The sequence below is a fragment of the Hermetia illucens genome, chromosome 1, assembly GCF_905115235.1.
Source record: "Hermetia illucens chromosome 1, iHerIll2.2.curated.20191125, whole genome shotgun sequence".
Lineage (NCBI taxonomy): Eukaryota > Metazoa > Arthropoda > Insecta > Diptera > Stratiomyidae > Hermetia > Hermetia illucens.
Window position 1 is genome coordinate 46,431,033 of NC_051849.1, and position 15,450 is coordinate 46,446,482.

At 42.2% G+C, this 15,450-nt stretch overlaps 1 protein-coding gene across 5 annotated transcripts in view; it reads right to left on the reverse strand.

Annotated features, from left to right (window-relative positions):
* Positions 1-7,318: 7,318 nt before the first annotated feature.
* The window catches only part of LOC119649361 (nuclear receptor subfamily 2 group E member 1-like), a 33,223-nt gene continuing 25,091 nt past the window's right edge, over positions 7,319-15,450 (reverse strand). For 2 of the 5 annotated variants that reach the window (XM_038051479.1, XM_038051493.1), the window contains exons 3-6: positions 13,111-13,647; positions 12,781-13,052; positions 7,912-7,973; positions 7,319-7,850 (exon numbers count right to left, since the gene is read on the reverse strand). In XM_038051479.1, coding sequence (XP_037907407.1) covers positions 7,847-7,850; positions 7,912-7,973; positions 12,781-13,052; positions 13,111-13,647 — 875 coding nt within the window. In that variant the 3' untranslated portion in view covers positions 7,319-7,846. Of the gene's footprint in view, positions 7,851-7,907; positions 7,974-12,780; positions 13,053-13,110; positions 13,648-15,450 lie in introns of all 5 variants that reach the window. The other 3 variants (XM_038051499.1, XM_038051507.1, XM_038051486.1) reach the window with 3 other exon arrangements.

The following is a 15,450-nucleotide window of genomic DNA, read 5'->3' on the forward strand; positions in this document are numbered from 1 at the left end:
TGCATAGAGCATGATTGAGGTCACCACCCTGGCTAACGGCAACCTAGAGGTATGCCGTGGTCCTCCCAAGTTCGCCATTATCCTCGCCAGGGCCAGCAGTGGATGATTTATCGTAAACATACTGGCGTCACATGTTTTGATCACAGGAATTGAGGGTGCAATTTTTTTTTCATAGAATGTGACTATGTGGGCTATCAAATGAAAGGGCTCAATTAGTACTTTTCGAAACTAGTTCCATATTTGATATTGTGTGAAACGTGTAACTCGTGTCTCGTTCTCGATCTGAAAAATCTGAAAAAAAAATCACAGTGGTGGGTCTCTACGAAATCTAGGCCTCAAAGTATATTTGGTTCCGATATCTGCACAAACAAAGTTAATAATATCATATTTCCACATTTTAGAAATCGCAGAGGTACAAAATTCGGTATAGCGATAAGGGATAACATAGTGTACTGTAATTTGGTCAAGTTTGAAGGAAATCCAACTATAATTAACAAAGTTATAGGGGGTGAAACTTTGCCATTTTTTGTGAATTTCGTGCATTCTACAATGTGTATGACGTCATCATCCCAAATCAATTCGTCAATACCACAACGAAGTAAGTGAGAAGTTAGTGGAGATGGTAATCGCGTGTGTGGGGAGGCTAGAGGGGCAGGGTGGCGGCTCCCTCTGTAGCCCCCCCTCCCCTTGCACATTTAGATGATAATTACCTTCGGGGTGCCGTAACTTTAACAGAGGTAGAATGGCAGACCTTTTTTTCCTTCTGTATATCGTCTTTACTCTCTCACTCTGGCAAACACTATTTCCCCCCCTCCGAAGGCGGGGGATTTGAGAGAGAGGACCTCATTTACCATCGCGGGAACGGCCCTATCTTTTAAAGGGATATTGACCGCTGCAGTCGTTTAACAAGTTTCGAAGAAGTAACCTTTAACTTCTACACATTCTCCTCGTTCTGCCCTCCTCACGGGATAAGCTTGAAAATTCAACTTGGCTATGATGCTATGAAAGGAACCCTCTCTTTCAGGGGTTAAAACCTTTTAGGGGGCAATGGGCGCCACGAGTTTTTATCGAATTTGAAGGGGACACCACCTCCTTCCTTCTCCAAAAAGTTTCCATTTCAAACATGTTTGAAATTCGTCAAAAATTTGTGCAACGCATTAAACCCGCCCATACATTGGCAAATTATTGGGTTACATGCTGGAGAGGGTTGAAAGTGAGAAGCTAAGGATTGGTGCTGGGGATGGGTAGGTTTTGAAAATTGGGACTGGCAGTAGTTATCGGTGTAGAAGATTACTCTGCTTTGAGGGTCGGAAAGGCGGTTTTGGGATTGTAGGGATAAAAGAAGGGATAAAAGAACTTGAGGAACCAGATGGGTACTAAGGAGGTTCTTTTCGACGATTTCAGTCTGTATCACCTGGGTGATAGGCGGGTTGGGATGTGGCTGGGAGTTATTTTTCCAAAACGAGCATTCATCCTACATACAGTGCATACTCACAAACTATAATTCTAGATTTGAAACTTAACTTAATCTATCTTTTTTGGGTTGTCAATTTTTTTAGCACATTGGAAAAGCGCACTAAACGCAGCATTCGTATTGCCACTATTGCCAAATTTGTTAAACAGGGTGGGACACCGGAAGTTCCGGAAGTTTCGGGTATGAAAGGTTTTGTTTATCTTTTATGTAAGAATATTTGGGTACATGATGGTTTAAATATACATAGCTCGTTATGAATGGGCGTAACATTGAATACCATGTGGTACTAACATTTTGTCTCTTAGAGGATGTCAATTTAACACGAAAAGGGCAAGTTTGACCTACTAGAACTTTGTTGATACTAGTAGGATATCCACCAAACTTTCCAGTATAATGTCTCTTATTAAAGTATATGAATCTAGGGTGAACTTAGAGGGATGGGGGTTCACGGTAAATTTTCAACATATAATATTGTATAATACTATTATTAACTTTATTTGAGCGAATATCGTAACGGAGAGTATTTTGGGGCCTAGATACTGTGTGTTCAGACCACCATGATTTTTTTTGCAGATTTTTCGGTTGGGAAGTTTCTGAGAATGGGTACATAAAATAACTGGCCTTTTTCGGATTACCGCACTCCTCCTCTTTGCAAGCAATGTCAAAACTAGTATTTGCTTCGAAAAGTACTAATCGAGACCTTTCATTTGATGCCCCAGGAGCCCTTAAACTCTATCTAGAACAAACTCAACGTATAACAATATTACTCATTGCGTGTCCGGGGATGCACAGTTCCTACTTTTCTATTAAATTTCGTATCAATACGGGTAACCGTTTCTGAGGAAATCGGTGTGAAAGACAGACAAATAGATGGATAGATAGACAGATACCAGCGAGTTGACGTACGAGATCTTACCTAAAGTTAAAGCAGACACCTCCCTCTCGCGTACAAGAAATGTGAAATGTGATCTGTTGCTCCAGCACCTCCAACACCTACGGAAAAAAATCGAAATGCCACTAGGCTGGTGATAAACTGCAAGGACCTGGATGAAATCGCCACGAAGTCCGAGATCTATGAAGCCTTGTAATCACAATTAGGACTACAATCAGTGAGTGAGGTTAACTTGCTACGACTTAGGAAGGTATATGATGGTACACATCTAGCGCCGAAAAGTTTCCTATCGAAGCAGCAAAAAATGCGATTGCATCAGGCAATGAATGTATTGGATAGGGGGTCTGTCAGATACGAGAATAAAGTGAAGGGCATAAATGCCTTAAGTGCTGACAGTCTGGCCACCCATCGGAAGCCTGCACCTGCTCGCAAGGCAAATCTAGTCTGTACCGCAAGTAAGGAGAACAAGGCCATTTTGGGAAAGATTGCGACGAGAAGTCCAAATATGTTCGGTGTGGAAATGAAAAATAGCTACAACACCCACCTTTGCAGGAAGCAGTAAATGCTCAGTGTTCAGAAGGCGTTCATAAGTAAGTTCAAATGAAGTTTATGAAGCACTGTCGAGTGGCTCAAGACCTGCTTTCCCAGTGCGTAGTCGAAAACAATGTCGATATAAATATCGTATCCGAACAATATGGAAGTTTGCATAGCGGAGTATGGGTAATAGGCAAAAACACCAAGGTAGCGATATGAAGTTGCCGAAGTCGAGCTATAGAAGATGCGAAAAAACATCCAGAGGACAGATTTACATGTGCCAAGATAGGATATATCTACAGCTATTACGCAGCACCGAGCCCCAGAGGAATTCATTTCCATGTTAGAGAAACAATCCTTCGATGCAATCCCAAAGTTATAGTCGGCGATTCCAAAGCATGGGCAGAAGAATGGGGAAGCAGAAAAACAAATGCATGGTGACAAATACTAATAGAGACATTCTCGCGCTTGAGGGAGTCAACACATATCGGAGGGGAGAATTACAATCGATTGTATACCTCACTTTCGTCAGTGACACCCTTATTAAAGACTTGCAGTGACATGTCAGCGAGGAGAACACACACAGCGACCATCAGGCTATCATCTTCGAAACCTTGCATAGAAATTATATGAAGCCATCAAGCAGAATAAGGTAACTAACAAATTTGACGCGGAAATATTCAAGGAGGTACTCGGTACTCGAGGCATGCATTATTATCGCGAAGTGCACAAGAACAAAATTTTCAGGTTGCGGGAAAATTGCAGCCGGCATGCGATGCCCTCACCCCTCGTTGTAGCGCTTTTCGAAGACGAAGTCACAATTTCTGGTGGAATTCAGAAATCGAGGAATATCGAAAAAACTGCCTCAAAGCTAGGAGATGCTCTCAGCGCAGAAGAAATCAACCTGAATTCGTGGAGCTAAATATGCAACATGAAACCGCGACGGAAAAATTGCAAAAAGCAAATCCGATCCATGGCGTGGCGCCAACGCGTCGGTAATGTCATCACTGAAAGATAAACGCTCCCCCCCCGATTAGTTCTCCGTAATTATTACAAAACATAGCGGACACTCTCTTGCCAGAGGATCAGATGATGTGAAGTTTACAAATTTGCTTGCAGTCCATGTCCATGTAGCCATAGAAGAGGAAGTTTTAGATGCAGCAGGGAAGTTCGTTGAAAATAAAACCCCAGGACGGATGGAAACCTGAATATGGCCCTGAGAGTGGTAGCTAGGACAGCACCAGAGGAGGAGAATTCCCCGAACAATGGTAGCTACAAAAGCTGGTAAACCATTGGGTGACCCCTTCTCAAATCGACTGATATATTTGGTCAATACCATTGGCAAGCTATTCGAACGAGTAATATACAACAGACTGCTCGCTATTGCAGATAAGGACGGAGGCCTATCTGACAAGAAATCCGGGTTTCGTAAGAGAAGGTCAACCGCCGACGCAATGAAGAAGGTGACTGGCCTGGCTCGGCTGCAATACAAGATGACAAATATTGCGCAGTGGTGACTCTATGTAAAAAAATGCATCTAACACTGCAAAGTGGACGAAAATCGTAGAGGCTCTGGCAAAACTACAGGTCCCGAAGTGCATTGTACGCATCGTTGTTGAATTTCTTCTTAAAAGACATAAAGAGGGTTTTCTTTTTTTTAGAGGTGGAGTTATACAAGTACTTTCCTAATCGAAAGGTAAATGGGCTTTAAATAGGCAGTGGTTAATAATTGAGGCAAGTAAGGTAGAAATGCCTGAAGTACAGACTATGGATAAGATTTTTTCGGGATCCATTGAATTCTTGTTTTTAGATGTCATAACGTAAAGATGTTTGTTGTGACAAAGTGGATGGGTGGAATATCCACCCGGGGATTCGGGTGGTTGAAAGGATAGTGTTTTTTGTGGGTTGGGTGCGGTAAAAGAATGGGATCGATTGGATTCGGAAGATTGATTCACTGACTTCGGTTTCAAAACTTTCATCGTGAAGGTGTAGGACGCAGTGGGGGTTTGGTTTGTTAGGATGTTTGCCTTTTCGGGCACCGAGCCCAGGAGAGGATAAGTTTTTCTGACTTGAATTAAGTTTCAAATAAGGGTGACTTTGAGTGATTTGAAGCTACTGGCGGCGGGAAATATTGGTGAGACAAGAATTTTTCGGTGATAAGAATGGCTGTACCGCTACCTATGAGTGAAGATTGGATTCTGGACGTTCGGTATGCAAACGGCTGAAATTGGGAAAGCTGGGTTTGTACTTAGCGTACAACTTGGTTTCGCATTGAAGCATTATGTTGAGGTCCTGTAGGTCAATAAATAGTTCAAACTGGAGGTAATGTTCAACTCCATGATTCTAACGTCCATTGATGCAAGTTAGGATGACAACTAGTGCGTTGGTAGAGGGGTAGCATGACGCTTGGGTGGTTTGGATGGGGGTGAGGTAGGAGAGTGGTACTCGCTATGAGCATTTTCCCACACCACTTCCCTAACGAGCTTCGACAAGCTCCGGTAGTTTGCAGGGTGTCATTGTCCCTGCAATTGACACATTTCGCGCCTGCTCCGGGGGGTTTGCCTGGAGCATGAATTCCGTCAAACTGGATGCAGCGGTAGGTCAACTGACAATTGCTTCCCGCATGAATTACCAGCTACCGTTGGAGAATTTTTTAGTTTCGGATTTATTTGCATCGAATAATTTTATATCTTTAGGTCTGGTCTTCATGGGAGGTTGCTTCACAGGTGACCAGCCAGAAGTCGAATTGGACATTTGTGGTCCTCGCCTAAGTGCTGAAGAACGGCTTGACGTTAATGGAAATGAAAGCTTCTTGGGTTTTCAGATCTTCATTGCTTTCCTACGTGCAGAAGGATGAATCTAATCCACGGGAGATGAGGCGGGTTGTTTTTTGAAAGGGTAGAGTGTATGTGAAGAACTTCTTGTTGTTCTCTGCAAGGAATTCCTTTGCAGTATAGTAGCTTTCTCCCCGCATTGTGATAATCTGGTAGAATTGTTAGATTTTTTGATTGGGTAGCTATTCGGTAAGTACTGGGAAATAAAGAAAAACCCTTGAATTGTCTAAATGTGCAAAGAGGCTCAATGACGACAAGTGGAGGGATTTTCTGACTTGCCTCCTTTGTATTTTTATTTGCGGTTGATGTTGATTCCTCAGTCGTTGCTTATAGAAGTTTTGGCGTAACTATTGTTACTTGAGTTGCCGGTTTCTTTCTGGCTGCCGTTAGTTGCTTTGTTGGTCGCCTTGGAGCTGGATGTTAGGCAACGGTCGGGTTGAGTGAAGCTTCCTCGCAGGGTCCTTGTTACATTTCTTCTTCTTATGTTTCGAGTGAAGCTTACCCACAGGATGCTTACCCCATTTCTTCTTGTTGTGTTTGGAGAGTATTAGATCGCCCGAAGGCGTTGTTAATGGTTGCTTCGAGAGAACTTATGGCCCTCCCTCGGAGTCGTTGGCGAATTTGGAATCATTGCTCATTGGTACAGCCTCCTCTCGAGGATGTCGTCGTGTCCTCAAATGTAAATTTAAGTTCCTCGGTTTCTTTTTACGACGGTTCCCTTTAACTACTTGGAAGTTGTCTTCTGGGGGTGTGGTCATTTCGGTGCTCGTTTTTGTGTTATGCGTTTTCCGTTCCCTCCCGGCTTAGATTTTCTGAGAAGTAATACTTTCACTTTAGTCACTCGGCGGGATTCTACTACTCCTGGCACTCTTTCGTAGGTACTCACTACCGTACAGCTCACTGTAAATCGCAAACTGGCCGTTTGGCGATGACACAATGTCACGTCCGCCCGCGAAGCAAGTTCTTTTGATATTATTGGTATTTGACAGCAATATTTTCTTGAGAAGGGGTTAAGCGTTTTTCGATTATTTTTGACAGCAGATTATAACATATATACAATACCGATATGCTTGCACTCTTGGTCAAACCATTCACTTCTTTTGGATGTGGTTCGTGCCTGATAGATTTCTCAGCAGCATTTTTTTGCATTTTTTAGCCGACTCTCATCCACGGTATCAGTATCCCGCAGGATTTGTTCTGCTAACGCTCCAAAAAATGTCGATGCCATTTCTTCGTTCTGGAGCTTTTAAATATCGAACTTGAAGGTAAGGCATGTATTGGCAAATTTTATCTATAAACTGACACATTTAATTTACTTAGACTTTTTTCGTCGGTGCGGCAGCTAAGCAGGTTGAGAGTCAGCCTACCAATCTCGTTGCTCCAGGATCCTAGTTTGTTATTGATGTTTGTGTTCATTTTCTTTAAAATGTCGTCTCGTCTTGCATTTCTGCGGTGCTCTAATAGATATCGAAACCTGCCAAGTAGCACGTCTCATACTTATTTATAGATTGGGCGGCCAATTCGGAGTCTCTGAAACCAAAATTTGCTCAACAAATGATGTTTTTTATTTAAAACTGACGAGAGTGGACTTTCCAGGGAATATTTTACAAAATTGAGATAACAAATCAACTGTATAAGGTCAACTAATCTAACGCTAAATTGAGATGTGGCAAATTGATCTACTGATTGTAAGCACGTTGATTTGCGTCGAAATTTGAGCGTGATAACGAAGGAATCATTCAAACTAATCTCCGTTCCACAGTGTCAGGGTTATTCGAGCTGATAATCAGTTAAATAAATATTTAAGGTAATAAATAAAATAAATGGAAAAGAAATAATAAAGATTCATTAATAGAATAATGCGACTGTCCGATGGTGTGACACTTTTTGTGAAAGTCATCGCTAATTTTTTTATTCATTAATCTGCGTTGATTCGACGCTTTTTGCTGTCAAGAAAGAACATCATTGGAACTGTTTAGATCATTTATATTTTGTTTGCTTGTGACTATTTATACACTTTATAGTTAGAGATTACGTAAACCTAAGGAATATAATACAAATATTTGTCGACAATCAAATGTAAGAAAAAGCCACTCATACGAAGGACACGTTTTATCTGTAAGAAAAGACAAATATTATTTGAATTCAGCAGAACGCAATTTATGAAAATTACCTACATCAAATCACCCAAAAGTCTTTCTATTGCTACTTCTCCCACCGTTCCTTTGAAAAAAGTGTCCTGAAAATATCAGAAATGAAAAATTAGAAATTGAGAATACCAGTAAATGCAAGAATGAAGAAAGTTGATTTATTAATGAAGGAGTTAGTTTTAATTTCGTGGTTTTGTCATTTTTAGTTAGATAAAGTTTAGATCCTTTGCATTATTATCAAATGGTGCAACTAATTTCAGTCAAAATAGATCTACAGTTTGTGGTTTTGTGTATGGTTTACTGTCTGTCTATCTGCCCGTCGGTCTGGTTGTTTATGATACGTGAATTATTCGGGAACGGTTGGAACTGTGAATCCCCACGTGAATACCGGCTTTTTACGTAGGGTTTAGGGGGTCTATGTACATCCGAATATAGTCATGATGGTTATCAAATAAAAGGCTTTTATGTACGCTGGTACATTCAGGGCATGTGCTTTTATGGATTGCGCTCTCTTCGCCCTTAGTTTTCCGGTCCATTTCATTCCTAAGCCGAGTTTTAAGTTCTGCGCGTCTGTTATTTGGCACTACTTCTATTTTAAATCTTTTAAGTGCATTCCTGATCCTGAGCCATAAAGGTCCTTGGTGCCCTAGAACGACGTCAGTTGTCTCCTATTGCTGGCAACCTGTTTCTCGTTACTATTCATCACCATCAACGGCGCAACAACCGGTATCCGGTCTAGGCCTGCCTTAATAAGCAACTCCAGACACCCCGGTTTTGCGCCGAAGTCCACCAATTCGATATCCCTAAAAGCTGTCTGGCGTCCTGATCTATGCCATCGCTCCATCTCAGGCAGGGCAGGGACAGGCCTCGTCTTCTTTTTCTATCATAGATATTATCCTTATAGGTTTTCCGGGCTGGATCATCCCCATCCATACGGATTAAGTGACCCGCCCACCGTAACCAATTGAGCCGGATTTTATCCACAACTTGACGGTCATAGGTTTCGTCTTTATGTGGGCTACGGAATCGTCCATCCTCATGTAGGGGGCCAAAAATTCTTCGGTGGATTCTTCTCTCGAACGCGACCAAGAGTTCGCAATTTTTCTTGCTAAGAGCCCAAGTTTCCGAGGAATACATGAGGACTGGTAGGATCATTGTCTTGTACAGTAAGAGCTTTGACCCTATGGTGAAACGTTTCGAGCGGAATAGTTTTTGTAAGCTGAAATATGCTCTGTTGGCTGACAGTAACCGTGCGCGGATTTCATCGTTGTAGCTGTTATCGGTTGTGATTTTCGACCCTAGATAGGAGAAATTATCAACGGTCTCAAAGTTGTAGTCTCCTATCTTTAATCTTCTCGTTTGACCAGTGCGGTTTGATGTTGTTGGTTGGTGGGTTTTCGGTGCTGACGTTGCCACCACATACCTTGTTAGGCCTTCACTGATGTGCAGTCCAAGATCTCGCGCCGCCTGCTTGATCTGGATGAAGGCAGTTTGTATGTCTCGGTTGGTTCTTCTAATGATGCCGATATTGTCGGCTTAGGCCAGTAGTTGAGTGGACTTAAAGAGGATGGTACCTCTTGTGCCAGGTTAAAGAGGACGCATGATAGTCTCGAAGACCGTTGTTGATGTCGAATGGTCTTGAGAGTGATCCTGCTGCATTTATCTGGCCTCGCACATTAGTGAGGGTCACCTTAGTCAGTCTTATTAATTTCGTCGGGATACCGAATTCTCTCATGGCCGTGTACAGTTTTAGCCTGGCTATGTTGTCATAGGCCGCTTTAAAGTCGATGAATAGATGGTGCAACTGGTGTCCATATTCCAACAGTTTTTCCATCGTTTGCCACAGAGAGAAAATCTGATCTGTTGCTGATTTGCCTGGAGTGAAGTCTCTTTGGTATGAGCCAATAATATTCTGCGGGTGTGAGGCTATACGGCCTAGCAAGATAGAGGAGAATATCTTATAGACGGTACTCAGCAACGTGATACCTCTGTAATTGCTGCACTGTGTGATATCTCCCTTTTTATGTATGAGGGAGATAATGCCTTTTCGTCAGTCGTCATGCAGTGATTCGTTGTCCCACACCTTGAGAACAAGTTAATGAACTACTTGGTGTAATTGATTGCCTCCATATTTAACCAATTCGTCTATAATTCCATGGGCATCCTGGCGACTTATGGTTTTTGAGCTGGTGGATTGCACGGGCTGTATCTTCTATGCTTGGTGGTGGCAGCATTTGTGCGTCGTCTTCAGTTGGCGGAACCTTCAAATTGCCGATATTTTGGTTGTTGAGTAGTTCATCAAAATACTTAACCCATCGTTCCAAGATGCCCATTATGTCGGAAATCAGATTTTTCTCTTTTTTTCGGTAGGATGAGCATTGAGGTGTATAAGGCATCATCCTGCTGACCTGTTTGTTAAACTTGTGCGGTTGGTGCAGTTGCTCCCTGTACTTTTTTAGTTCATAACTTATTGGTTCTCCGAGGCATATCTTTGCCGTCTATGAAGTCGCTTCTCTGCTTGGCGAAGTCCTTGCGCGTGCCCGCGTTCTTTGAGAATGCAACATTACTCGGTATGCTGCATTCTTCCGTTCAGTAGCTAGCTTACATTGCTCGTCAAACCAGCCGTTCCGACTCCTTTTGCGGCTGTGCATGTGTGGATGCTTCATCGCCACAACATCTGTTAGCTGCGGTTAGTGGGGCATCAGTTTTCCTTTTATAGGTGTTACGAAGGTCTGTGTTGTGAATGGCTTCGGTATTCATTCTCACCTGATTTTCAAAGGGGATTGAAGGTCGTGTCGGGATTCGAGCCCGGAGCACCATGCCAATGAGATAGTGATCTGAGTCCATACTGACCCCCTATATGTTCTGACATTCATCAAAGCTGAGAGGTGGCGGCGTTCAATAAGCTCGTGGTCAATTTGGTTGAAAGTGGTCCCGTCTGGAGAGGCCCACGTATGTTTGTAGACCGCTTTCCGCGCAAATCAGGAACTTCCAACAACCATTTTGTGTGACACTGGTATTTGAATAATCCGTAGGTTTTATGCTCCATCGTGGTTACCAATCCACGTTTCGCCCTGGAACCTATACTAGCCTTTCACCGCCCGTATCATATATTGTACAATTGAAGTCCGTGGTTACTTATACATGTATTGGTGCAATCTGCAGTTTCGGGCCAAAATCTAACTATGTGATATACCATAAGCTCAAGAGGTCCATCTGACGAAAACACCGCAAATATCCTCGGCCAAGGGCCAACCGGAGTTGCTACGCCTTTCCTAATATCCTCCAGCATGAAGCCGGCAGAACTTTATTCTAAGGAGGATCAAGATCAGTTTGAATCCAACTGGTGACCAACATGCTTAGTGTAGGAATGAAAACAGGCAATCGGCTTGTGTTTTTATACTCAGGTAAGCTTTCGAAACTTAAGCGGGCAACAGTATCATACTAATGTGTTCCAAAGTTTTGTCTATATAGGATCCATGCAAAAAATATTAGATGAGCTATAGGACCGGATGAATTTTCACTTCTAGAATTCATATAGAGGTATCAAGGCCATTTTTTCGGATGTTTAGTTAGGTAGTTTTAAAGAATGAATTTTGCCTTATTTTTTCCATTCAGGCACTTCCTGGTTCCACATTCCTTTTCCTTATTTTGACATTAAAAGTAAGAAATCTTCCGTTCCTCGATAATTACACACCTTCTCGTGGGGAGAGATTTCAGTGATGAACTCTAGGTGCTAGGAGACCCCTCTATTTGAACTAACTAACTAATTTGTCTCGGCAAAAAGGTGGTCTATGGCGGCGAATTATGAGATGTAACAAAATTAAGAAGATAGAACGAAACTAAAAAATAGACGTCACGATCGAAGATTCAACCCTGAGTGAGGGGGAACTCCAAACTGGTCAATAGAGAACCTAGTCTAGTTTAGACACTAATTCTTCAATCTATCCTTCAAGTAAAACAACGTCTTCGGGAAAAATGTTGTCTAGGCAAATCATAGCCTATCAGCAAGGATATGTTGCAGATGGTGAGAGACGAGGTTTTTTTCTGTGATTGATATCCATAAGGCCTACCACCAAATCTCGCTTGCAGGTATCGCAAGGCCCAAGCCGTCGAGGACCTTCCAAGGCCAGATACAGCTTCTACGATTCCTGGGAACGTGCAATTTCTATCGTCGGTGCATTACGAAGGCTTCTTCTTTGAACTGGTTTCTCGAGGAGGTTCCCACCAAGGGTTAGAAGTACCACTTATTATAGACACACGAAGCGCATTTCGAAGCTACAAAACAGCACTTACAGTGCACAAAGGGGAGCAATTTGAAAGCGAATATGGCAATGTCAGGTATCACATAAAAGGTCTCGATTAGTACTTTTCGAAGCAGATATTAATTTTGACATTACTCGGAAAGTGAATGAGTGCGGGGGTCCAAGAGAGGTCGATTACTTCAAGGACTCATTCTCGAAAACTACCCACTGGGAAAATCTGACAAAAAATTATGGTGCCCGTACACCTAGGCCTCAAAATACCCTCCGTTAAGATATCTTCTAAGTTAAGAACAGTATATTGTCATATTTCGTGAATATACAGTGAACCCCCCTTAAGTAAAATTTTGCAGTAAGATAGGTTTTAGTTCATACATACTGGAGAAAGTCGTTACACACTTTTTACTTTTCGGGAATTCCTATCGTAGTTTGTCCAGCCACTCCGTAGCTGTTTCTCATAAACTTGCCAACATTTTAAATTGACAAAAAGATTAATTGGAACTTCATGACTGAGGAATTTAAATTAGTGAAAGATTAGAGAGGGAACTGTGGTAAAAGTCGATAAAGGGAACTATCATTGTCTTTCCTGTTCTGTCACTTATCGATGCACCCTTATGCTGCTTATTGAACTTACCTGTATAAATTTCGGGATCGCTGCATTTTTCACTTGTGGCAGAAGCAAAAGTAAATGTCCTAAACGAAATGCACCACATTTGTCGGCCAGATATGCTATACTTTGATCTTTAACCAGGGAAATGTATTCAATACTTGTTGTGCTCAATGAAGGAATCGCTTTGAAAAGGATTAACGCCATAAGGCATGATGCTTCAGCCACATCGATTTTCAAATGGCGAAATTGTTGAAGAACATGGCGGATATTGTCCAACTCCTTGGATATTGTTAGATCTAAAATAAAATAGAGATTATTAGTATTCAATAGATTTCAAGTGTAGGATATTATTACTACTTTCGAGCGGTAAACCCCATTGAGAAGCCATCACCAAAAATAACTCTGCCCAAGAATTTTCCAGAAGAACTGATTGATCACGATGTGGCAAATGATTGTAGTGGGGAATGGATCTCGCCCATTTAACGGCGAAGTATAGCAGTTTTGCTGCAGACTCAAATATGAGTTCCTTACAATTTCCGTCTTCTGTCTGCAGCGATGAGACGCCTTTCAGTGGGTTAACTCGGTCGAAACTGTCGTTGGTTTTACTGAGGTTTATGGTATTATTATTTTCCATTCCTAGTGAAGATTGTTGTTTGTCAAATGCCGGGTTTAGAATATTTAGCTCCCGTTGGAAACCACAATAGCCTGTGGTGAACTGACTGTCAATAGGTTTATATACAAGATCCACTGGCATCAAGGTTGGCAAAGGAAGTAAAATATTTGCTGGTCTTACAGGCAGTGCTTTCTGTGGAGTGTAAAAATCGAAGGGTATGCTAACCAAGTTACAGGGCGGTGGTGCTGAAGATCGTGGCGCTCTTTCGTGCTGTACGGCTAAAAATATAGGATGATTTACTGTTAATATATTGTATTACAATCGTGGAGGGATGCGTGGGAATGGCCTAGGTATATATAATGTTCAATAAAAGTACTTTATAGATAAAATTCAAGTCGCATTTATCAAAAAGCGTTTATCTCTATTCAAGCAAGCATCTAATTGTTTAATAAAATTCTCTGCATTTAATCGACTTTTAAAGCTGGTGGAAGAACCGTGGATCAAAGCTAAAACACGATCCACAAAGCCTCCTATGCAACCCTCGGGGTCACCAAACTAGGTAATCGGTTCTTCATCTTCAATCGCGTGGCAGGTCAAATCTGCCCTAGACTTCTAGGATAGGCTTCCTCCAGCCATCTCGATTCTCCGATCGCGTCCTACAATTGGAAAATTTCAGCAGCATTTCACTGGCTTCGTCCGCTGAGTCCTCCTGCCGTTTGCCTGGGTTTTCCACTGGGCAGCGTTCTTCGGGTATGCCTGTGAATACCCTGTTAAGTATTGTTTGTTGTCCATTCGTTCTACGTGACCACTGCAATTTTCGTAGTCTTACTACCACCGCTGTTGCTGGGTCGTCATAGAGCTGGTACAACTCACGGTTGCATCTAATTCGTCAGTCAGCTTCATCTTTTACCGGTTCAAGTATTCAACGTAGAATTTTACATTCAAATGTGTTGATGGACTTTCACACTTCACAGCCGTACAGTAGTGCAGGTCGTATTATGGTCTTGTAAATTCGGAGCTTATTTTTTCTGTGCACCCTTTTACTTTACCGTAGGACTGAATAGCTTGATTTATTGGCCATCATTATTCGTCGCTGAACTTCGTCTTTTCATTATCATGCTTCGCTATGTTCACTTCTAGGTACACAAAGTTATTCACATTTTCAGAATTAAAGTCACCCATTGTTGTTATGTCGTATTGGCGCCTGTTTTCTTGATTGGGTCATACAATTTGTTTTTTCTTCATTAATTCTTAGGTTGACTTCTTGCGCCGCTTCATATAGTTGTAGGAATACTTCCTTGGCGTTTGGAATTGAACGTGCCATGATGTTTATGCACTATTTGCGAAGATTTGTAGACCAATATTCCCGTGGTAGCTAACTCCAGTTTGCGGATAACGTATTCAAGGGCTAGGTTGAAAAGCATGGGGTCGGGTCCATACCCTTGCACCAATCCGCAGTTCCTGTCGAAGCAGGGCGTTAGCTCACCAAGCACCTTTACATGGGGTTCAGTCTTATCCATCGTCAGTTCGGCCATTTGTACCAGTTTTTCTGGTAGACGGAATCTGCGTATAATAGGTAAACGATTCATCAACCAAAATATTTGTCTTTGGAACGACCATGTCCAAATATCGCTTTCACCATAATTTTATCGACGATAAAACGCTGGCCAATTGACCGATTTATAAGAATGCCAACCGGGAAGCAAAGAAAGCGATCGCTGTTATCCGAGCAGTCCATTACAAAGATCTTTACGATAAACTGGACACACGGCATGACGAGAGAGATCTGTGCCAACTAGTCAAAAGCCGACACCATGGCAAGAACGGTACTTTGCCTACCGATAGAAGAAGAAGAAGAATTTGTTTATCCTTCACTTTCAAAAGCACTGCCGACATTTAGAGCAAGTCCATCTGTCAGACAGAAACAATCGAACGAATGAAATCAGGGAAAGACACAGGACCTGTTAACATCGCATTTGAGCTCCGGAGGGCGAAAAACTGAGACGCAACATTGTGGGTGAGTGAGTTCTTCAATCGGGTTATTTAGGAGGGTAGAGCACCATCTGACTGGCAAGAATGTA